The following is a 25,510-nucleotide window of genomic DNA, read 5'->3' on the forward strand; positions in this document are numbered from 1 at the left end:
AACAGTCTCAGAGGCTGAAAGTGTTTTAGGCCTAGGTTAGATTGTACGGAGGCCAAAAGCTTCCAGAACTAGGCCTAGCTTAGTAGGAGGAGGCAATAAGCCTCCCAGACAACCACTGAGCCAGAAGAATACAAGTTACTTTTTTACAGTCTTAAAAGTCCTTCCAACTATAACTGAAGAATGAGCAGAGATGGTTTGCTGAAACTGTTCCAAGTATGGTGGTACATACCTATATTCCCAGCAACTAAAAACACTACCACTTTGTCTCATATTTAGCTTACTGGTACACCACACTGGAGTTCCTGTTTTGTTTTGAGGCAGGTTCTTATAAGGCAGCCCTAGTGGTCCTAAAACTGATTATGCCTCCACTTTGTGGGTGCTGGGATTATAGGCATATGTCTAGCTTGGCAAACTCTTACTGACTCTTGGGTTCCCCCCCCCCCCCCTTGAGGCAGACAAAGACAAGGCTGCCCTTTACAGCCGAGGTTGACCTTGAACTTTCTAACTTCCTTTCTCTCAGTTTTTCAAGACAAGGTCTCTCTGACAAGGAGAAAAGGAATAGCCTGGCTGTTCGGAACTCAATTTGTAAGACCAGGCTGGCCTTTAACTTACTATAGAGCTAACTGGCTCCACACCCCAGTTGCTGGGATTACAGGCCTGCAGTTTATGTGGCAAGGGAAATCAAACCAAGGCACACATGCTAGGCAAGCATTCTACCAACTGAGCCCCTGTCCCAGTTCAAATGTAAAACTTGGTAAGAACTTTCTCAATAAAAAACCTAGGAGAAGCTGGGCATGGTGGCGCACACCTTTAATCCCAGCACTCAGGAGGCAGAGGCAGGCAGATCACAGTGAGTTCAAGGCCAGCCTGGTCTACAAAGTGAGTCTAGGACAGCCAAGGCTACACAGAAGAACCCTGTCTGGGGGGGGGGGGCAGGGGGGAGCCTAGGAGAATAAGGCCTCACTTTCTTGATACAACCTAGCATGGTTACCTTCGTATATTATAAATGTTCTCTACATCTTTGGCTCAGATGTGAAGGACACCAATGTGGAACCCATTTTCAAGAGTTTTGTTGACAGTGAAATGTTTTTCTTCAGCTAACTGACATGTACATACAAGAGACTTAAATCTTGGGACCTTTTCTAATTTCTCCCAACCGTACATTTTTGGTGCTAAATCATCATCCACATAAAAAAGAGAGGTGACCAAACTCCAGATCCCATAAGCCTGTAACTAGTTTGAACTAAAATACAAGAGCTAAGTTCCCTGAAGCAGGCCTAAACATAGAAGGTGTAGTTCAGAACAAGATGGCCGAGGACAGAATAAAGTCACGCTATCACGGGTCTTTCCATGTTGGTCTACTTCCCACTATCCCAGGATTTGACCACCAGGCTTGAGGTTCAAGAATAATGAGCCTCCCTCCTATACAAACACTTACAGGGCAAGTCTTCAGAAAGGTATACGTTTATTAAAATCTTTTTTTAAAAAACCCACAGCTACTGAATATGGCAATCGTTATTATTTACAAGTTTTTACCAGTATTTCAAATCTTTTGGTAGAAGATTAATGAAAATATTAAGTGACTGCCCCAGTTAAAAGCAGATAAACTAATGCCACTTAAATCCATGCTCCTTGGCCACACTGAAAAGGCTCACTAGGGTTTCCAGAGCTTCAGGAGTCCGTCTTCACTGTAGGTGGCGATCAAGTTCTGGTGTGGGTGATGTGCAATTCCAATCACGTCCTTCTCATGAACCTAGAATGTGGAAAGCACAGTCAGGCACACAGATCTTGCTTAACAAAGCACTCTCAAGAGGCCTCCAGAGTTGGGTAAGGAGGAAGAAGAGACCCTGAGAGGCCACATATTCTGAATTGGCACTGCTTAATTAAAGAGGGCTCGCTCTCCAATTACTGTGACATAATCACACAAAGTTTGTATTTTGTTAAGCCACTAATATGTGGTGACTGCTTACTAAAACAACTGGCATTAATTATTCCTCATACACTGGGTGGTGGTGAATGACTTTAGTCCCAGAACTCAGAAGGCAGAAGCAGGCTGATCTGAGTTCAAGGCCAGCCTGGTCTACAGAGTGAGTTCCAGGACTACACAGAGAAACCCTGTCTTGGAAAAAGAAAAGAAAATTACTCCTCATATCTTCAATTTAGTTGAAACTTAATAGTTTAAAGCTGAAAGTTTCAAAACCAATCAATTTGGGAGGATAATATGCAAGTAACTTACCTTTAAAAAGAATTAGAGAAAGCCTCTGTCTCCAACTCTCTGCCCCAGAAGATATGGCCTAGTTAACTAGATATTATGTCCCCTCTCTGCCCTCCGGATGGTCATCGTCTTCCCTAAAGCCAAACTGCACAATACACCTGAACTCTAACATATGATACAATTGTTTGATATAATTGTTTAACTATTTCTTAGTAAACGCCTACATCGCATGTTTTCTAAAGTCTCTCACTGATGGCAGTCAGCCTGGAGAAGCCGTACATCAGGAACATGCGTTCCCAGTCACTACTCACCGTCAGAGTTCGCTCCAGCTTGCCAGTGACTGTGCTGAAGCAGTAGAGCACGAAGTCCTCCCCAACACAGTAGATCCACTCACCCCGGGGGGAGAGGGCACAGCAAACAAAGTCACCACCCTCTCTCTTACCAGAACTGAAGCTTCTGACAATCTAGAAGAGAGCAATCCAAACTAAAGCAGGACAAGATTTGCAGCAGTCACAGCTCCCCCTGCCTCTGACCTCGCATATAATAAGGACTTTGTGTTTTGAGACAGAGTCTCAAGTAGCCAGGCTGGTCTCAAGCTTGCCAGGATTGATTATGAATTCCTGATCCTTCTGCCTCCAACCTCCCAAGTGTTAGGACTAGAGACATATGTTCATTCTCCTGCCTGAAAATATTCAACAGATAGGCTACCTAAGTAAACAGCCAACAGAAGTTTTGAATTGTGCATCCAAGTCACCTGTCCCATCTTCTCGTTTACTGACCATATTCCATTCTCATGAGGCAAATTCAGTACCTTACGTACAACCACTTTCTAAATCAATATACTTGGAGGTTTCAGTACCTGGACTTATATTCATCAGTCCACGCTAATAGATGCAATGCCCACCCCCACCCAGGATGGACCAACTAAGACTTTGCTTTATGATATACAACATTAAACTCATCTTGGTAGTGTTCACCTGCCGTCTCAGCACTTGGAGACTTGAGCTCAAGGCCAGCCTGGGTACACAGTGAGACACTGCTGCTTTCTTCCTGTTAGTCTGTGTGGTGGTTACATATCCCAAGTGAGTAATCCACACTACACTAGACTTCCCTAAAAGGGAGTGCTGCAAGAAAGGCTGAAAGACCAGAGCTGGGCACAGCAGTGTACACCTATAAACCAAACACTCATGAGTGTGAAAAAGGAGGGTCATTGAGGTAGATCAGGCTACACAGCAAGACTCCATCTGAAGGATGAGAAAGCACCCTACACCGGAGAAAGGACGTGCTTCTATGGGTATCTGCACATGCACACAGCTAGTGCATCTCAGAGCCAGCGAGCCCTTGTCTCTCTGCACACTCACCTGCCCCTGCATGTTCATGATGACCACTGTGTTCGATCGGTTGCACACAACAAAGTGCTCTGGGTTTTTAGGAAGCAGAATCACACTATTGACGGTAATATCTGTCCCTGCAGTACTGCCCAGGGACTTAAAGGTATTTGAACATTCTGTGGTCTTCATATTCCAGATCTACCACATAAAAAAATGTAAAGAATATATATACATTTAGATTATGAGAACCTCTAAAGTTTTAATACTTAAAAATTAACAGGTTAATAAAAATAGGTAAAGTTAACTCAAACAAAGCTACTTGATCTGTTTGTTTATTTGTTTCTATGTAGTCTTCCTTGGCTGTCGTGGACTTGCTTTTGTAGACCAGGCTGGCCTCAAACTCACAGAGATCCATCTGCTTATGCATCCCAAGTACTGGGATTACAGGGGTGCACCACCATGCCTGGCTAAGCTGTTTGACTTTAAGAATATCAATTAATCAGTACTGCCACATGCATAGTAAGTACTCCTCAGCATTTAACTAGCACAATGAAATGAAAACTACAAACTAAACAATAAAAACCCTTTTTGCTCCAGGATCTTTTCTTATACATTCTTCCATAGCCAACAGAACCACATACCTTGAAATTAGCTATGTGTCACTGCTATCTTTCAGAAGCTAGCCCAGTGTGGCACATACCTGTAATTCCAGCATTCAGGGAGCTGAGAGTTCAAAGTCAGCCTGGGCTACTGTATAGCAAGATGCTGTCTCAAACAAAATACCAGGCATGTAAAAAACAAACAAACAAACAAAAATACCAGGCATGATGGTATATACTTGTAATTTCAGCCACCAGGAGGCTGAGGCAGAAGGATCCCTAGTTTGAGAAAGAGTATATTCTAAAATATCCTGAGAAAGAACGGAGGGAAAAATTACCCAGGAACTGAGGACATGACTCAGTAAAGTGCTTGCTAGAAGCCATAGTCTCAGCACTCAGGAGGCAGAGGCAGGTGGATCTCTGTATGTTTGAGGCCAGCCTGGTCTACAAAGCGAGCCCAGGACAGCCAAGACTGTTTCACAGAGAAACCCTGTCTCAAAAAACCAAAATAAAAACGAAACAGCTTGCTAGGCAAACATGAGGGCTTAGGTTGGATTCCCAGCACTTAGGTAATATTGAGTGCCAGTGTTCCCAGCCCTGGGGAGAGAGGGCAATCCTGGGGCTTTCCAGCCGGCCGGTCTATCTCAATCTTCCAATTCCAAGTTCAGAGAGAGATCCTGTCTCAGTAAGTTGGAATCTGAGCATGGCAGTACATGCCTGAAATCTCTCCTGACCCCCAAAAACTCCTGAATAACATGGAGAAGCAACTGAGGAACACACCCAACGTTGACCTCTGGCTTCTAAGTGCACAAGGAAACATGCACACACCCACATGTACAAACACATAAACCTAAGTACTCAAAAAGGTATCAAAACCAAAAGAGAGCAGGGCAGTGGTGGCGCACACCTTTAATCCCAGAACTTGGGAGGCAGAGGCAGGTGAATCTCTGTGAGTTCGAGGTCAGCCTGGTCTACAGAGCGAGTTCCAGGACAGCTAGAGCTGTTACACATTTTCTTAAAGTTCCACAAATGATTGTAATGTACAACTTATACCAAATATGGTCAAAAAGAAATCACAGCACCGGCACATACATGGGAATCTAAAAGGCTGAACCATTCAACTGCCTGTACTGCCTGTTTGGGCCTTGTCCTTCTAGCTTTATGAGCTAAGTCAGGCAGCCCGAGAAGTCTGACATGCTGAGAGAAGAGAAGGGCCAAGGGCTGCATGGCCCTGTTCAGGCACTCCTCACTAAGGAGGTGGAGAGCCTCTATAGCATGCCCCAGTCGCTTTTCCTTGGTGACTAACAGAGCTCTGTACAACATAGATGTCTTCTAAACACCTGTGAACAGGGAGAAATAATTGCCCCACTACATGTCAAGGGTAAAGTTAGTCACCTACCACAATCTTCTACAGACCAGCCTAAGGAAAATTAACATTTCAGTGATCAAGTGTTCTAAGGTCTCCAACAATTTTCTACTGCAGTTTTTCAACTTTTAGAAGACATAAGGCCTACTCTTTAAATTTTTAACCTTTTTATAGGATGGGTATGGTGGTGCATACCTTTAACCTCAGCACTAGGGAGGCAGAGGCAGGTGGCTCTCTCCCAAATTAAAGGCCAGCCAGTCCTACAGAATGAGTTCTAGGACAGCCAAAATAAATAAAAAAATTTTAAACTTAAATAAAAAAATTTTAAATGTGTGTGTTTCTGTAAGCATAGGTCATATATGTGCAGGTACTTAAGGAGGCCAGATGGGCACCTGGTCCCTTGGAACTAGACATATGAGCAACTGTAAGCTGCACAACATTGGTACAAGGATCAAACTCTTGGTTCTCTGAAAGAACAGGAAATGCCTCTAGCCCCTGATCCATTTCTCTAGCTTCTGAAATAACTACATCTTTAAAGGTATTGAAGAAAGATCCAATACTGTCAGTTGAGATATGTTAGGCAAGAGGTATTTCAAAGTTATAAGTTCTTATTTTTATTTATGGGTGCAAGTGTTTTTGCCTGCGTTTATGGATGTGCACCATATGCATACAATGCCCACCAAGACCGGAAGAGAGCATTGAACCAACTGGAAGTGGAATTACAGATGTTTAAGAGCATCATGCAAGTGTCGGAAATGGAATGGAGTCTTCTGCCAGAGCAGCAAGCTCTCAGCCACTGAGCTATCTCTCCAACCCTTAACTAGTTTTGCTTTGTTTGTTTTGCTTTTTTTTGGGTTTTTGTTTGTTTTGTTTTTCGAAACAGGGTTTCTCTGTGTAGTCTTGGCTGTCCTGGACTCACTTTGTAGACCAAGGTGGCCTGGAACTCACAGCGATCTGACTGCCACTGCCTCTGCCTCTGCCTCCCAAGTGCTGGGATTAAAGGTGTGCACTGCCACTACCACCCCGTGGCCCCATGTCTTTTAGGACAAGGCCTTACACAGCCTAGGCTGGCTTAACTTGTGGCTTGGGGGCAGCCTTGGACTCCCCCTGCCAGGCGGCTCTTAGTTCTATGCTTTCTTTTCCACACTCCTCTTCAAATGTAAGGAAAGCCCTAAACTTGAAGAGAAACACAAGAAAGGGGGATTTACTTGGGTACTGGGACTTCTGGACTTGATCATTATGGGACAAGAGATGGAACTCCTGCATGTGTCTATGACATCACTAGGTTTAAAACCCTTTTTTCTCTATTTGATACAGCTTGGGATGCATATGTTTGAGGTTATATGAGTGTGTATCATAAAGACCAACAGAAAACTTGTGCCTCAGGTCACATTCTCCATCACCACCATCCTGACCAACACTAGCTTCCTAAAAAGCAGTGGTGAAGCAGACGCCCCACAATGAGTCAGCGCTGAGATGTCACCTTCACAGTGCCGTCAGAGGACGCACTGATAATGTAATGTCCATCCTGTGTAAATGTCGCCTCATTAACAAAGGAGGAATGGCCTCGAAATTCCTTCAGTGTTTTTCCAGATTTTAAACCATGAATTCTATCAAATAAAATAAAAAGAACAGTACTTAGTATGTTATTTTGCGGAGTAAAGTGTTAAATGCATTTTAAATGAATTATAAAAGTATTACAATATCAAATGAAAAAATATATACAGTATAATTTTCATTGTGTCAAACAATGAAACAGAATTAATACAAACTGCACAAGAGGCTGTAGGAATGTCAGTAACCACAAGGTTCTGTCCAGACTAGTAAATAAGAGATTAGTAACTAGTCCCTCTCAACCATGTCCCGGGACATGCCCAGGGAATCTGAGGCCTCTAAAGTGCTTACAACACAGGTGGCTCCTCAGACCACATGTTTTGTTTTTCAAGACAGAGTTTCACAAGGGAGTCCAAGCTGGCTTGGAATTCATGGTCAATCTGTCTCTGCCTTCCAAGCACTGGAGTCCAAGCTTCCACCTCCACACACTGAGAGACACCAAACACTGTAATTTCACCCTTTCAGATCTCTTCTGGATTAAAAACTCAAACAGACCAGCACTATGTCACCGGACTGCGGTGGGAATAAGGCCTCACATACTCTAGCCTTCCACGTCAGCCCACCCTGGAAACAGCACAAGGACTCACTAGTAACTTCTCCCTCTGGGGTCTTTTTTTATTTATCAAATCTTTACAAGGACATGAGGGATTCCTCTTACCTTATGGTCTGGTCAAAAGATGCACTAAGGATCTGACTGCTATCCTTAGAAAAGCTTAGACAGGTGACCCCTTTACTATGTGCCCTTTCAAATCTTCTCAAACACTGTCCACTCTGGATCTTCCATACCTTTATTAAGAAAATAAAAAATGTGAATACAGTGTTAGCAGCTACAGTTCTAATATACCAGGACAGCATCACAGCTGCATGTCAGCAGCTCAACCTGGCATGTCGCCTACAGTAGTACAATGATATCAGATCCTTTCAAAGGTAAAATTCTTACAAATTATTAAAATAAAGATTCAATACCAGGAATTTAAAAAACCAAAACCAAAACCAGAAAACCCTCAGCGTGGACTGGAGAGACAGCTCAGTAGTTAAAAAGCACTTCAGTTTCTGTAGTGGACCCAGTCTCAATTCCCAACATCCTTAAGAGTAGCTCAGAACTACCTGTAAGTCCAGTTCCTGGGGGGCTCTGACGCCCACTTCTGACCTCCTTGGGCACCAGGCACACATATGGTGTACATATATAAATGCAGGGAAACCATTCATATATATAAAATAAATAATCTGAAAACCAAACTAAGACAAATAAACCTTTAAAACAAACAAAAAAATAACCCCAGGCGTAAGGGTGTTTGTCTAACACTCACAAGGCCATAAATTCAATCCCTAGCAACACAGAGACAGACAGAGAGACAGAACAGAGAGAAAGAGAAACAAATTAAAAAGTAGTTACATCCATTAAGCAGTGACCATTTCCATATTTTATCTAGCCCTGAGTCCATCAGCAGCAACTAAAAACAAGCCACAGCCACAAGACTGTGTGCCATTCTCTGTAAATGTATCAACATGTAATACATTACACAGTGAGCTACAACCAAAACAGACATGGACAGACTTGAACTAAAGTGCTAGATCTGTAATTTACCAGCTGTGTGACCTTAAACATGTTAATAGACCATCCTAGACAGAATTATTAGTAAAACTGAACAAGAAAAAAGGATTAGCATCAAGTTGATGCTCAACACATAGGAGCTATTTTGATAATCAGTGTCATGTGTACAACACCATTAAAAACCTTAAAAGAAGCTGGGCAGTGGTGGCGCACACCTTTAATCACAGCACCTGGGCAGAGGCAGGCGTATCTCTGAGTTCAAGGACAACCAAAGCTACAGAGAAACCCCAGCCTCAAAATAAACCAACAAACAAAACACTTGAAACTGTCTAAACACCAGCGCTCCTGGCCCTGCTCCATCCATACCTTGATCTTCCCGTCCTGGGCTCCAGTCGCTAACATTTCAGTGTCTCTGCTGAAACACATGCAGAGGACAGCATCGTCCATCATCATGAAGTTATCCTGGGCCTGGTACTTAAGATCCTAAAGCAAGTGATGATTTACAGGATTAAAATAATACAAAAGTCAAACCAATATCCCAGTGGCCCCACCCAGAAATCTTGAAATTGACTACAAGTAGGATGATGGGTTGTGCCTCTTTAAACTTCCAAAGCAAATAGCAGTATAGGTTCCTTATGAACTGATAGAACTAGGGATACATAACTTTACACAATTCAAATTACACTATAGACAGCACCAACACAAGGTGGACGTGGTGACTCGCTGAGCTTCTCTAGGCAAAATGTCTACCCAGTTTCACAGCTTTTGACCTTTTTTTGTCTTTAACGAATCTAAATTTGCTCATCTGGGGGATGACATGATAAAGTAAACAAACATCTGTCTCAAGTTGTCAACTACCTTTCCTAAAATCATCTATTGACATATCTATGTATGATATTTCATTTATCATCTATCACCATCAAATGAAAGTTTCATTTTTTCTTTGTCTCATTTTGTATATTTGAGGCAAGGAAGTTCTGGGATTAGAAGCATGTTGGTGTACCACACATGGAAAATGAAACTGATTTTTTTTCTAATTATAAAGTGAGATTATTTAATGGCTTAAACAAAGGGGCCAGAAAGATGAGTTAGCTGGTAAAGACCCTTGCCACAAAAGCCTGGCCACCTGAGTTTGATCTCTGGAACTCATGTTACAATAAAAGGAGAGAAACAATTTAATATTTTTTAAACCAAACATAAAAAGTGAAAATCGCAGACAGGGCATAGTGGCGCAGGTCTTTAATCCCAGTACTCAGGAGGCAGAGGCAGGCAGATCACTGAGTTCAAGGCCAGCCTGGTCTACAAAGCGAGTCCAGCACAGCCAATGCTAACACAGAGAGACCCTGTCTCAAAAAAACCAAAAATCCAAAAAAGAAAAGGGAAAATCACCCATAACATCCACTACTCCAGCAGGCAAGATGGGCTCAATAGGTAAAAAGGTTTCCACTGCTATAATAAAACACCATAGGCAACCTGGGGAGGAAAGGGTTCATTTCATCCTACACATCAAGGTTAACCATCCTTCAGTGAGGAAGTAAGGGCAGGAACTCAAGCAGGGCAGGAGCCTGGAGGCAGGGGCTGATGCACAAGCCACAGACAAACACTACTTATTGGCTCTCTCCCCAAGGCTTGCTCAGCCTGGAGTCGGGGGTGTGGCACCACCCACAATGGAGCTAGACCCTCCCACAGCAATCACTAATTAAAAAAACGCCATACAGGCTTGCCTACAGCCCCATCTTATGAAAGCACTTTCTCAGTTAAGATTTCTTCCTCTAGGGGCTGGAGAGTTGGCTCAGTGGTAAAGAGCACTGGCTGTTCTTCCAAAGGTCTTGGGTTCAATTCCCAGCAACCACACGGCAGCTCACAACTGTCTGTAACTTCAGTTCCAGGGAATCTGACACCATCACACAAACAAGCAGGCAGAACACCAATGTACATAAAATAAAAATAATCATTTAAAAACTTTTTTCCTTTCTCTCAAATGACTATCTACTGTAAAGGTGACAAAACTAGTCAGCACAGATACCTATTACTAAAAGTTTGAGCCTTGAGATCTACAAGGGATCAATAGAGAACCAACTCCCACAGCTGCCCTATGACTTCAACACAAATACATTAGCACACAAGCACCCATTTAAAAAACAAAACAAACAAACAAAAAAACCCACTATGGATTGAAATTTAGGATTCAGTAATGAAAATTACACTTAAATTAATGGATGAGAGTAAACAGTGATGTGAAGGGGAAAAAAAATAAGTTGATTATACACTAACTTTGCCCTCCTATACAAATTCCAGATGAATCAAAAACTAAAGCATGGCCAGGCAGTGGTGGCACATTCCTTTAATCTCAGCACTCAGGAGGCAGAGGCAAGCGGATATCTTGAATTTGAGGCCAGCCAGGGCAACACAAAGAAACCGTGTCTCGAAAAACCAAAAGATGGGCTAGAGAGATGGCTCGGTGAGGTCCTGAGTTCAATTCCCAGCAACCACATGGCCACTCACAACTATCTATAATGTGTCCTGATGCCCTCTTCTGGCCTGTGGATGTATATGCAGGCAGAGCATTGTATACATAATAATAATAATAATAATAATAATAATAATAATAATAATAATAATAATAATAATAATAATAATAATAATAAATCTTTAAAAAAAAAGAAAAGAAAAGAAAGAAAGAAAAACCAAAAGACAAAACAAAATGCTGGAATTATAGGTGAGCGGCCAAACCAACTGCCCAACTTTACATGGGCTCTGGACCCTGTGCAGCAGCAGGTCCTCACACATGCACAGCAAATACTTTAACCACTGAACCATTTCTCCAGCCCCTGCAATGCATATTCTAAATCCCTTAAGACAGAAAGAGTTCCTACAACCAACCCCCCGCCCCAAGGGTTTCTCTGTCCTGGACTTACTTTGAAGGCCAGGCTGGCCCTGAACTCACAGCAATCCACATGCCTCTGCCTCCCTGAGTGCTGGGATTAAAGGCGTGTGCTACCATGCCCGGCCTACAAACCCATTTTGAAAAAATGGACAAAGGTGCTAGGGAGTTGTTGTCTTACATGAAGACCTAAATTCTATCCCTAAAACACATGTGGAAAAAACAAATAGCCATGTTCTACATTTGTAATCCCACAGCGAGGAAAGCAGGGGTAGGTCTGTCCTCACTGACCACCCAAGGCTAGTGTACTAGAGGAGTTCCACGCCAAAAAGAAATCTTGTGTCAAAAAACAAATAACAAAGAGGTGGGCAGCACCTCGGTAACAACCCAGGGCTGTCCTCCAGCCTCCACACAAATACATACCTATGTACACGGGCACCTGCACACACTCACACATGCATAGACACAGGGAATGTGGGACTCAGACTTCACAGAACAAAAAATTTTGGTGGCTATTAACATATAAATTTCACTCCTAAGAAAAATACAATTAGGTGAGACTGACAAAGATCTTAAAATGGTAGATACATAGATCATGATTCATTCCAAACAATGCAATGTAATTCAGCCATTATTTCAAAACACTACAAAGAGGAGCCAGGTGCAGTGGCACATGCCTGTGATCCCAGCACTCGGGAGGCAGAGGCAGGCGAATCTCTGTGAGTTTGAGGCCAGCCTGGTCTACAAAGTGAGTCCAGGACAACCAAGGCTACACAGAGAAACCCTGTCTCGAAAAACAACAAAGAGGAAAAAGAGGGGCGTAATATACTACATGGCATGTATGCTGCCATCTGTGTAACATTAATAAAAAGACACATAAGTAACTGCTAGCACAAAGAAACCCTGTCTTTTTTTTTTTTTTTTTTTTGTGGGGGAGGGGGGTTTCGAGACAGGGTTTCTCTGTGTAGCCTTGGCCATCCTGGACTCATTTTGTAGACCAGGCTGGCCTCGAACTCACAGCGATCCGCCTGCCTCTGCCTCCCGAGTGCTGGGATTAAAGGCGTGCGCCACCACGCCCGGCTTAGAAACCCTGTCTTATAAAACAAATAGACCAGAATCTAACTTAAGTGGCTGGAGAGATGGCTCAGTGGTTAAGAACACTGACTACTCCTCCAAAGGTCCCGAGTTCAATTCCCAGCAACCACATGGTGGCTCACAACCATCTATAATGAGATATAATGCTCTCTTCTGGCCTGCAGGTGTACATGCAGGCAGAGTACTGCAAACATAATAATAAATAAATAAATCCTTTTTTTTGGGGGGGGGGTGGAGGGGCTTTTTTGAGGCAGGGTTTCTCTGTGTAGCCTTGGCTATACTGGACTCACTTTGTAGACCAGGCTGGCCGCAAACTCACTGTGATCCGCCTACCTCTGCCTCCCAAGTGCTGGGATGACAGGTGTGTCCCACCACACCCAGCTAAATACATAAATCTTTTTAAAAAAGAATTTAACAAAATGAGCTTTTAAACTATAAAATGCATGTTTGCTTCATAAAGATCCTTCTCAAATCATCTAACTCAGAAATAAGATATAATTAATAGAAAATTAGCAATCCTTTCTTTAAAAAAGATAATAATGCATTTAAAATACTTTACCTTTCTGATTTTTCCAGTAGTAAAGTTCCACACTTCAATAAATCCATCAACAGAGCCAGTGACCAGATACTGACCATCTGGAGAGAACCGAGCGCACTCCACATGGGATTTCTGACCAAACTGTTCCAAGTGAAAACAATGAAGACATAAATTTTTATGTAATGGTTTTAAAACAATTCCCATTTTAACCTTTTGAGAAACCATGCCCTTACATATAATCACATATGGCCCCTATTATGGTGTATGGGAGGGCATTTCTACCCTAGTGGATGCTTTCTCTGACATCTAAATGTTGTTTATTATTATTATTTTTTGAGACAGGGTTTCTCTGTATACCCTTGGCTGTCCTGGACTCACCAGGCTGGCCTCAAACTCTGCTTTGATCTGCCTGCCTCTGCTTCCCAAGTACTGGGATTAAAGGCCTGCAACACCACACCCAGCTTCTAAATGTTGTTTTAATGAAATTATTTAAAAAAAAAAAAAAAGGAGACGACTCTGTTTTGTTCTTTCAAAGATTTCACTATGCAGCCTAAGCTGGCTAAGACCTCAGTGTACAGCCTACATCACCCTCAAACTTGAGACCCTCCTCTTTCAGCACTTACTACACGCTGGATTGTAAGCACACATCACCACACCTAGCTGGAAAAAAACTGTTTTAATATGAGATGTAGAACAAATAATTCAGTTAGCTCAAACAATTAACTTTCTGCCAGAATCAGCTATTAGAATGGCTTTCCACTCACAAATTAATACGGCTTAATATGTTTCTGTTGTGTATCTGCATAGGAGGACTCATTTTCAAAATAAGAGCGTTATACGTAAAATCTCTATCCCTATTTCACAGCCGTCATTGTATTGTGTGGCTCACCAAACTAGGGCTAGGGCTGGAGAGATGGGCAGCAGTTAGGGCCTGAATTCAAACCTAGAGCCCACAAGGAACTCATGACCATCTGAAAATTGGTCCAGTGTCCTCTTCTGGCCTCTATGGGCCAGATATACATGCACACAAAACACCCATATAAATAAAACATAAAACCTTGTGTGGGGGGGTTGAGGGTGGGGGTGCACTAGGACTAATTACTTAACGAGCTATTTGCTTGGTAAGTGCCTTCCAAGCATTTGCAGTGACAACGCTCCTATGTCAAGGAAGCACGGGACACTAGACAATGACAAGGGAAGACTAAGGGTGAGTTCTCCCTTTTTTAGTGTTGGGGAGCAGACCCAGGGTCCACAATTACAAGGCAAATGCTCTTCTACTGAAATATATCCCTAGTCCTCTTTTTTAGAGACTAGATCTCAATAAGTTGCTTACACTGGCTTTGAACTTGAGTCCTTCCTGCCTCAGCCTGCAGAAATTACTGGAATGCGCCGTTATGTCTAGCTATATTTTCTTTAAGCTATATTTTCCTGTCACATATTCATGCCAGAAAAACTCTAGCCCAGTGGCACCAATAGAATAATTTCTAGTTGAATGAAGTCTTCAAACAAGGTAAATAAAGTTACTACTCAAAAATATTATTACATGCAAGTTAGAACACACAGAGCAGAAAAGACAACTGCAAAACACTAGCCCAAAGTCAAAGAGTTAAGGAATGTGCAGCATCTCTGTCCTCTAACTCACAGTATTCCACCTGCATCTGCCTCCCGAGTGCTGGGATTAAAGGTGTGCACTGCCACCACGCCCGGCTTTCTCTACCTTATGTTTCACAAGAGCCTCTCACTGAACCTAGAGTCATTCTGACAGAAAGTCTCAGGCCCTCGCACTGAGCTTACACATGCATGCTGTCACAGTCAGGTTTATGTAGCTACTGGAAATCCAATTTCAAGTTGTCATTTTTTCACAGCAAGGACTTTATCCACTGAGCCATCTCCCTTGCCCCCTAAATATATAGCATTTTTAAATCTATGAATTCAACTAAGCACAAAATTACAGAGAGCCTATAATATAAGAGATGCTAACATTACCAAGCGTAGCTCTAATTCTGGGAACCAAACTACTTGATTGTGCCCTTTGCTAAAAGTCTTCAAATAGTCATGGTGGTGGCGGCGGCGGTGCACAACTTTAATCTCAGTACTCAGGAGGCAGAGGCAAGTGGATCTCTGAGTTCCAGGACAGCTTGATCTACAGCGTGAGTTCCAGGACAGCCATGGCTACACGCACGCGCGCGTACACACACGTGTGCGCGCGCACACACACACCAATCCGTCTTGAAAAACTAGGGGGAAAAAAAAGCCAGGCATGGTGGCACACACACTTTAATCCCAGCACTCAGGAGGCAGAGGCCTGTGAGTTCGAGGCCAGCCTGGTCTACAAAGTGAGTCTAGGACAGCCAAGGCTACACAGAGAGACCTTGTCTCAAAAAACAAAACAAGTCTCCCAATAAAATTAAGTTCTGGGGCCGAGCGTGGTGGTGTATGCCTTTAATGCCATGACTCAAAAAAAAAAAAAAAAAAAAAAAAGTTAAAATAAAAAATTAAGGTCTGGGGAGGTAGCACAGTGGAATGTTGAGGTTCTAAGTCTAATTCTTGACATGCACTCACACCATAACTAAATAAGCCATAAGGTAAAAATTTTTCCCTTAATATCACAAGTCAACTTTACAAGCCATGACTGGCCTTTTTTGCATGGCATGAAGGAGACTAAGCACAAATGTTTGCAGGGCATGAGTGTAGAAAGCTCATATAGTCCCAGACCTAACCAGAGAGTGGACCATTCTTCAAATGTAGGATTATGGGCTGGACATCAAATATGTATCTATTTGTGTATACAACTGATGTGTAGCACTGCCAGCTACAGCAGTGCCCAATGGACACCAAGAGACCCCTGAGTATCGTCAGAGCTCTCCTCCCTGGTAGGCCAGCTCCTGAGGCAGGCCTGGCTCTGTGCACGATGAATACTCAACAGCTGATTACCAACTGTTACATGTTTAAGTTATCGGATCCTACCTTAATATGCCTGCTCAGTTGTGTTGGAAACTTTTCTTCTTCCACATCCTTGACAGCTGCTTTGCCTCGAAACAGATCTATGGTCATACCAGGAGGAAGCAATCCCTGGTGCTGCTGCCACTTCAAAGCCTGTAAAAAAAATATAAATAAAACAAAATATAATAACAACAACAACAATAATAAATCTGCTCAGAAGCTTTGAGGACCCAGGAATTATTGCTCAGGCAAAACATGCCTGAAAGAATGAGGTCCAGAGGAAACTAGGCTTCCGGTCACCACCATCTCTGACCATCCAAAATCAAGCCAGGGCTAAGTGTGTCCAAGAGCATGGGCTTCTCGAGGGACTCTCACAGAACAGGCAGAAACTATCTCACACCATTATTTATTATTTCCCTTTAATATAAGCAAAAAAATGTGGAAAGCAGGAACTTCCCAGCATTCCAACACTCAAAACCAGCCACTAATAACATTTTCATAACTCTTTCTAGTCATTTTCCTCTCACATGATGCACTTAATTGCTCTATTAGAAACTACACTATATACTAAACTTATATTGTCTTCACCTCATAACACATTATACTGTGACATACCTTTTTTTTAAAGATTTTTTTTATTTATTATGTATACAGTATGATCAGATCACATTATAGATGGTTGTGAGCCACCATGTGGTTGCTGGGAATTGAACTCAGGACCTCTGGAAGAGCAGTCAGTGCTCTTAACCTCTGAGCCATCTCTCCAGCCCCCTACTGTGACGTACCTTAATATGCCTATTCATATCTATTAGGGATTGCAAAATTATCACTTTAATGGCTGTAAAATATACTGTTTACTGGATGTTTCAGTTTACCTAATCAATATACTAGTGAACATTTGCACTGCTCCAACTTGTTTACTTATCTAATGACTGCTACCCTGAACATCTCTAGGCTGAGGTGCTCTGAACTCCCGATGGTTAGTGTGGGCCAACTTGGCACACAGACCAGTCATCTGGGAAGAGGGACCTCAAGTGAGGAACTGCTTCCATCAGACTCGCCTGTGGCCAGAGTTGAGGGCATTTTTCTTGAGTAATAACTGATGTAAGGGCGCAGCCTGCTGTGAGCAGCGCCACCCCTGGACAGATGAGCCCAGGCTGTGTAAGAAAGCAAGATGAGCAAGACATGAGAACGAGACAGTGAGCAGCGTAACTAACTGGTCTCTGCTTCAGCTCCTGCTTTGCGCTCTTACCCTGCTTCCCTAGACGATGGCCGGGTGTATAATCAAACAAATCCTTCCCTCCCTAAGTCCCTTCCATCTCCTAAGCGCATGCATGCACAACAAATCCTCACAGCAATGCCATAAATACACATATTTTTATGTCAGAAAATAAAAGCCTCACTGTTGGTTTTGGTTGGGAGCAAATCTACAGACTTATGCACAAAGAATAAGCTACAGCCCCAGCTTGACAAGAGTGTGGGTTCTGTGGAGCACCAACATTATTCCACGTTCCCCAGCACAGCTCCAGCATAATTCTACACAATGCCAGAGCTCACGTCCTGATGCCCAGACTACACTGCTGCTCCAGGGAAAGAGGAAGGGCGCTCCGGCACAGCTACTGAGCAACCAGCTTTATAGATAGGCTCTACTCCCAGGCTGCGTAATTTCCTTAGCACAGAGGATGCCTTACACACAGGAAGCACACAGGGTAATCTATTCTACAGGCGTCCAATTACCTGTCCCAGCAATGCCATGAGACGAGAAGGCGGCACCACACTGACTTCCCCAGCTAAGGCCTGGGCAATTGCTGCTCTTCTTTTTTCTTTGCTACTTCCATCTGGATATGCCTTGGGGGGAAAAGGAAGTATCATTTCCAAGGAGAAGCACAGCATTAATGTATGTACTTACAGCTGGAGAGATGATGCCGGGCATAGTGGCGCACGCCTTTAATCCCAGCACTCGGGAGGCAGAGGCAGGCGGATCTCTGGTCTATAAAGCAAGTCCAGGACAGAGAAACCCCGTCTTGGGGGGGAGGGAGCTGAACAATGGCTCAGCAGTTAAGAACAAGTACTGCTCTTCCACAAGACAAGCTGATTCCCAGCACCCACACCAATCAGCTCACAGCTGCCTCCAACTCCAGCTTTGGGAGGAATTCAATGCCTCTGGGCTCCTCAGGCATGCACATGCATGTACATACATACATGTATAAACACACACACTCAACTATAACAAAAAGAAAAATTTTTTAAATATTTTTCAAAACCAAAGGAAACAAGACATTCAAAGAGGAAAACATGAAAACAAAACAATCTAGTTAAACAGGTGACTAATTAAAGCAAATTAGTGTTTTCAAATAACTTTCCAACTCTGCATACTTGCATTTCAGAACTATGGGAGAGAGCTGGTATCACACTGAAAAGCCAATCCATATTGTTATTCCTGAAGAGCCCAGGTAAGCCTCAAAGATAGAGGTATGAGTCTAGTTTTTGAAATATTTGCAGGGCCAGAGACTCATATTCTTCAGAAATCTTTTTAACTTTCTATTACCCAGTTCCTATTACATTCTCCTTTCTTCTAATAGCCCTCCAGTGGAAGGGCATGTGAAAGAAACTGTGTTTATGTGTATAAAATGATGCTATTCTTGGTGGATGAGATGGCTCTGTGGGAAAAGGTGGTTGTCACCAAGCATGATGAGTTTAAATCCCATGGTGGAAAAGAACCAACTCCTGTAAACTATCTTCTGACCTCCACACATGTGCCTGCCCAGACACATATACAGACTAGCAAAAATTAAAAATAACACCGGGTGTGGTGGCACACACCTGTAATCCCAGCACTCGGGAGGCAGAGGCAGGTGGATCACTAAGTTCAAGGCCAGCCTGGTCTACAAAGGAAGTCCAGGACAGCCAAGGCTACAGAGAGACCCAGTCTCGAAAAGCCCAAAAAATAAAATAAAATAAAATAAATAATAACTTTTGTGGACTGGAGAGATGGCTCAGAGGTTAAGAGCACCATCTGCTCTTCCAGAGGTCCTGAGTTCAATTCCCAGCAACCACAAGGTGGCTCACAACCATCTATCCTGGTATCTGATGCCCTCTTCTGGCGTGCAGGTGTACATGCAGGCAGAGTATGCACATAAAATAAATAATCTTTAAATAAATAAATAAATAAATAACTTTTGCAAGACCACATAACTTAATTTCCACAATTACAAAGATGCCTTTGAACCACCATAGCCATACCTCACGAGGGTCAAAGTAAGACCTGGCTAAGAGGTTTTCCAGATGAATATACCGCTCTGGTTGTGTTTGCTTTAACATAATCATGGGGTCTGTCTGTCTCAGAAGTGACCTGGCAGCACCTAATTCACGAAGCTCTATCAATTCCAGAACAACCTAGACAATGGAAAGAAAAGCAAATTTTAAGCACATCTTCTTTATCATTCTTTCTTTCTTCCCCCCACCCCACCCCCAAGAAGGGGTTTCTCTGTGTAGCCCTGGCTGGCCTGGAACTTGCTCTGTAGTCCAGGCTGGCCTTGAACTCAGAGACCCACCTGCCTCTGCCTCCCAAGTGCTGGGGTTAAGGCATGCACCACCACACCCAGATTATTAGTATTTCTTTTTCAGTAAAATCTGATACAGACATAGCCTGTCAAAAGCAATTCCCAAGACTAGGAAACACTTTTCTTCATCCCTAGCAATTTCAAGTGGACAAATTATAAATATGTGTCACAATAGCACAGCAGTCGGCCCTTTGACTCATCAAACAATAAATAACCCCAATCCCTCAAATCCCACCTTTCTTTTTGTTTTATTTTTCTTTTTGGTTTTGCTTCTTTTGTTTTGTTTTGAGACAAAACAAGGCCACTCTCTGCCTCCCAAGTGCTGAGGTTAAAGTTCTGTAACATCACACCTAGCTTTTAAAGAAAAAAAAAACAAAACGTTGTTTTATAATAATAAGTTGGGGGCTGGAGAGATGGCTCAGAGGTGAAGAGCACTGTCTACTCTTCCAGAGGTCCTGAGTTCAATTCCCAGCAACCACGTGGTGGCTCACAACCGTCTCTACCCTCTAATGGCTTCTTCTGACCTGCAGGTGTACATGCAGATAGAGGACTTACATATATAAAATAAATAAAATCTTAAAATAATAATAATAATAATAATAATAAGTTGGTGTTTGTCCTAGGGTCTTGCTTTAGAGCTTATAAAACCCTGAGGATTCTACTAGTGACAAAATTATGTTACTCAACAGCCCCTTGAATTACACCCAAGTTTGTGTCACAGTGATGCCTTGAAACAGACTGGTTATCAGAAAAGCCATGTTATTAGGTTATGGTTTTAAGCCAGTCCCACCTCTGGGGAAACGCCAATGGGGAGGTGGGGGATGAAGACTCAGGGTTATATAATAAAATCTCAGCAGAGCCCTCTGGCTGGGGGTCTGCCAGGTGGGCGGGGCGGCACAACCCAATTCCACAGAGATAGAACCAAAGCTCCACATTCAGGCCTCTCTCAGACTTTGCTCTTTCTGCCTTTTCCTTTAGCTGGTCCTGATCTGTGTGCTTGATAATACAACTCTAATTATATAAACAGAGCTATTGAGTTCTATGGATCATTCTAGTGAGTTATCAAATGTGAACATGTCGTGTGAGCCCCCAAATTTAGTTGGCTAAAGGCTTAAGTGATCTAACGCTGGGCAGAGAGAGAGGGGGTGGGAGGGAGGAGGTAGGGGGTAGGGAAAGAGGGAGAAAGAGAGACAGTGCTTAAGGGGCCTAATTATGGCCCCCACTCCACCTCGCAAGCAGTATGTGAAGTGAGGGAAATCACGTCAGACTTAGTGGTGGGTGTTAACTCCAGCTGGCCAGTGGCTGAACTGAATCGCATTATATGACTTAATAGCAGACAGGGTCGTACATATTTTCTCTCTGTAGCTGGCCCAGAGCTTACTATGTATACCACCTGGCCTCAAACCACCACACTCAGCTTTAGAATCTCTCATTTAATGACCGCCCAAAAGTAATTTCAGTTTCCCTGGGTTTGATCCTCAAAACCAATAAGTAATTTCAGTTTGAGAAAATCTTGAATCTTCCAAAAAGAAAAAAAAATACACTGTTGAGTCTTGAGAATGTATATTTTACAGCCAGTTATACCCCTTAAGTGCTTGACACTTGACACTTCCTAATTAAAGGACCAATCAAAAGACTCAGGAACACTCTTATTCTTACCTGTTCATAGAGGTCAATTAGGGTTTTGTCTGGCAGTTTCAGAGACTGTATAGCCTGTAAAACAGTATCCCAATGGCCGCTGTTAATATCAGCCACGAAACTTTCAATGCTGTCCACAGTATTGAGAGAGACCGTAGTCTCCTCCTGTAAGGTGGCCAACGCCCGGTGCAAGCTGTTCTCCTTCAAGTACTGCATGATAAGGCGAATCACACTGAAAGAAACAAAGCCGTTCAGTGCAGAGCTCTTCCGTCCTCCCAGGCCAAAGGGAACAACCCTTTGGGTTATTTTCCTGATTAGTCATTTTACTACCCACTTTCCTTCGAATTATGAGAGCAAACCTTTCCAAAAATCACACAACTTCCATCTACAGACAGGAGAACTGGGGTTCTGAACTAAAATCATTCACCCAATGTGCCCCACTCAGAAAGGGAGTTAGTAGCCATTGTTCCTCTGGTCACTGGATTTACTGGACATTTGTGTGAGACACTTTTTTTTTTTTTTTTAAAGATTTATTTATTGTACATACTGTGTTTTGTCTGCATGTACACCTGCAGGGCAGAAGAGGGCACCATATCTCATTATAGATGGTTGTGAGCCACCATGTGGTTGCTGGGAATTGAACTCAGGACCTTTGGAAGAGCAGCCAGTGCTCTCAACCTCTGAGCCATCTCTCCAGCTCCCCGTGTGAGACACTTTAAACCTACAATAGTTGCCGGGCGTGGTGGCGCACGCCTTTAATCCCAGCACTCGGGAGGCAGAGGCAGGCGGATCGCTGTGAGTTCGAGGCCAGCCTGGTCTACAAAGTGAGTCCAGGATGGCCAAGGCTACACAGAGAAACCCTGTCTCGAAAAACCAAAAAAAAAAAAAAAACCTACAATAGTCACTAATTTTTTTTTTCTTTTTATCAACTGGCAGAGTGGTGGTGGTTCACACCCTTAATCTCAGCACTCAGGAGGCAGAGGCAGGTGGATCTCTGAGTTGGAGGCCAGCCTGGTCTGTAGAGATAAGTGTCAGGACAGCCAGCACTACAAAAGAAACCCTGTCTCGACAAACCAAAAATAAATAAATAAATCTTAAAAACAAAACAAGCCATAAAATTAAGTTTCTGTAGGAAATGTTGGTCCATTATAAAAATGATAACAAACAGGGTGGTGGTGGCGGCGCAAGCTTTTAGTCCCAGCACCTGGAGGGGCAGGCTAGGGCTAGATACAGAGAAATCCTGCCTCAAAACAAAACAAACAAACAAACAGGGGGAAAAAGAGATTTACATATAACTGTGAATTAGAAACACGTATCTCGCTCTGAAGAGCCCCAGGCTGGGCGTTCAGACCTTCCCATCCGCCTTGTTAGTGCTGCAATCAATTTACAGCTGTTCATACTCCACGCCCGGCCGCCAGTCTTAAACAACACGTAGCAGATTTCAGTCTCAGCCGATTTTATAAAGCTCCCTTTTCTGCAGATCTTCAGAACAGACCTCCCTCCCTTGCGCTCGGAACACGAATGTTTGCTAATTTAATTCTTACTTGTCAGCAAGAAAAGGCGGTAGATGGGGGGGGGGGGCGGTCCAGGAAATCCTCTTCAGTCAGTTACCCCCCCCCCCGCCGGCCCGTCTTCGGACCCCAATACTCAAACTCCATCTCTGTCCACGCAGAGGTTCTCAATCTACAAGGCGCAAACCTAAGACACGGCGCCACGCCGGGTCTGACCAAATCAGTAGAAGCGACCGAACCTTTACGCTAACTAGTGCTAAGGACGAGGAGGAAAAGCTGCCTCACGGGCGGGCTGGGCGACTGGCGACACACCGACAGCACCGAGTGGTGGTGATGGGGGGTTGCGGGTGGCTGCTCGGGGCGCCCCAGCACAGACCCACGCCGCGGCCGCGGGGCTCAGTGCTTCCCGCCGCGGAGCTGCTACTTCGCGGGCCCACCTCAGAGGGAGCCTAGCGGGGAGGAGCTTCCGGCGCGCAGTCCCCACGGACGCCCTCCCGAGCATCCTCCACACACACACACACACACACACACACACACGCCACGGCGGGACTCACTCGGAAGACTCGATTTCGATCGACATAGCGGCACCGCTCCCGGTCCGGGGCCCTACTCAACACAGACCCGGTCGCACAGCACCGCGCGACACCTCCGGCGGCCGCCTTGCGTCACTTCCGCTCCGCTAGGGGGTCAAAGGACAGGGGTGGGCGGTGCGGAGGGGGTGGGGCCTCGCTGCCTATCGACACTCGGGAAGCCCAGGAGAAGGCTCAGACGTGAAAGGCACTTGCAGCTGATCCTCGCAGCTTGTGCTAGAAGCGGTTGTCTTCTTCCAGTCTGAGCTGTGGCGAGGTTGCCAGTGCGCACGAATGCATGCCGCAGAGTCTGTCCCGGAACTCACAGATCCGCCTTCCTCTGTCTCCCTAGCGCTGGGATTAAAGGCGTGCCCCGTCATGCCCGACTCCAGCTAAGTATTAAATTGAAAAGGCTGCAGTTCGGAAAAAGAAATGCAAAGGTAGAACAGATTTGTGACTCCTTTCAATATAGACCTCAGGTCATACCATAGCATAGCATAACAAGTCAATACCATAGCAATTACAGCGCTGCGGATGTAGCATAAGTGAGAGGTCCTGGTTCAATCCCCACTTATGGGGAAAACACACACACACATAAATATTGATAAATTTTATAAACGAAGTATATAGACAGGGTGAGACGCGCATGCCGTCCAGTCTGGCTTCAAACAGTTATAGGTGAGGATGTCTCTGCTTTCCAAGCGCTAGAATTACAGATGTGCATCACTGTGCCTAGCTCCAACTAGAGCTATTTTTAAACTTTATTGACAAAGAATATACGTTTAACTATATTTACAGCACAGTGACAAATCTATCTTGTAAAATTACATATTGAGATCATTTATTTAAGGGTTTATAATGACTCTCTTGTCTGTTAAACATTATCTACCACATAACTTTTTTTCCCCCACTTTTTTTCTTTACAGCCTCCCTTTTCCACTAGTGCTGCCCATCAAAATCAGGGTCGTTCTATGTAGCCTCTCATGCACTGTTACATTTTTTTCCTTCCTTCCTCCTTCCTTTTCAGCTTGGCTTTCTGTTTTGTTTACTCTTCGGACACAGGGTTTCTCTGTGTAGCTCTGGCTGTCCTGGAACTCATTCTGTAGACCAGGCTGGCCTTGAGCCTGCCTCCACCTCTTGAGTGCTGAGATTAAAGGTGTGCACCACTAAGCCCTTCGAAATTTTAAAAAAGAGATATATGGCACTAGATAGAGAAAATGACATATGCTGTTGTTACAATGAATTGGATCTTCTCATGGTGCTTGGATTAAAGGGATACACCACTGTGACCAGCTCTCTTTCAGTTTTCAAATCACCTATTTCCCATCAACTCTAAAGAACATAGTCTCAGTCAGGTAGTGGTAGCACGCACCTTCAATCCCAGCACTCTGGAGGCAGAGGGAAGAGGCTCTCTGATTTCAAGACCAGCCTGGTCTAAGAGTGAGTTTCAGGACAGCCAAGGCTACACAGAGAAACCCTGTCTCAATAATAAGGATAATGCAGGCTGGAGAGATGGCTCAGAGGGTAAGAGTACTGCCTGCTCCTCTTAGAGGTCCTGAGTTCAATTCCCAGCAACCACGTGATGACTCACAACCATCTATAATGAGATCTGGTGCCCTCTTCTGCAGATAAAGCACTCATATGCAATACATAAAATAAATAAATCTTAATTTAAAAAAAAAAGGATAATGACTTCTGAGATGTTTCCATTTTGAGCACAACAGAGAAGTTTCTTTCTTTTTTGGGCTGGAGAGAATGCTCAACGGTTAAGGGCACTGTCTGCTCTTCCAGAGGTCATGAGTTCAATTCCCAGCAACCACATGATGGCTCCTAACCATCTATACTGAGATCTGGTGCCCTCTTCCGTTGTGCAGGAGTACATGTAGGCAGAATACTGTATATGTAATAAATAATTTTTTTAAAAAAAAGTTTCTTAGCCAGGCGTGGTGGCGCACGCCTTTAATCCCAGCACTTGGGAGGCAGAGGCAGGCAGATCGCTGTGAGTTCGAGGCCAGCCTGGTCTACAAAGTGAGTCCAAGATGGCCAAGGCTACACAGAGAAACCCTGTCTCAAAAAACCAAAATAAATA

General features: G+C 43.8%; 1 protein-coding gene across 2 annotated transcripts; it reads right to left on the bottom strand.

The window, feature by feature from the left end:
- Positions 1–1,562: 1,562 nt before the first annotated feature.
- On the bottom strand, positions 1,563–23,527 carry Smu1 (SMU1 DNA replication regulator and spliceosomal factor). Of its 2 annotated transcripts, XM_051157770.1 has the most exons (12): positions 23,407–23,527; positions 21,363–21,573; positions 19,384–19,536; positions 17,878–17,988; positions 16,165–16,293; positions 13,219–13,338; positions 9,047–9,163; positions 7,784–7,911; positions 6,995–7,121; positions 3,577–3,744; positions 2,527–2,679; positions 1,563–1,753 (listed from the first exon to the last, which is right to left on the bottom strand). In XM_051157770.1, the coding sequence occupies exons 1-12, from the start codon at positions 23,430–23,432 to the stop codon at positions 1,655–1,657; spliced, it is 1,542 nt and encodes a 513-aa protein (XP_051013727.1). In that variant the 5' UTR covers positions 23,433–23,527; the 3' UTR covers positions 1,563–1,654. The 2 variants fall into 2 exon arrangements, with proteins under 2 accessions (XP_051013727.1, XP_051013728.1); XM_051157771.1 differs by lacking the exons at positions 1,563–1,753; positions 2,527–2,679 and adding an exon at positions 3,300–3,385.
- Positions 23,528–25,510: the final 1,983 nt, after the last annotated feature.

Source organism: Acomys russatus, chromosome 2 (genome assembly GCF_903995435.1).
Source record: "Acomys russatus chromosome 2, mAcoRus1.1, whole genome shotgun sequence".
Classification (NCBI taxonomy): Eukaryota; Metazoa; Chordata; class Mammalia; order Rodentia; family Muridae; genus Acomys; species Acomys russatus.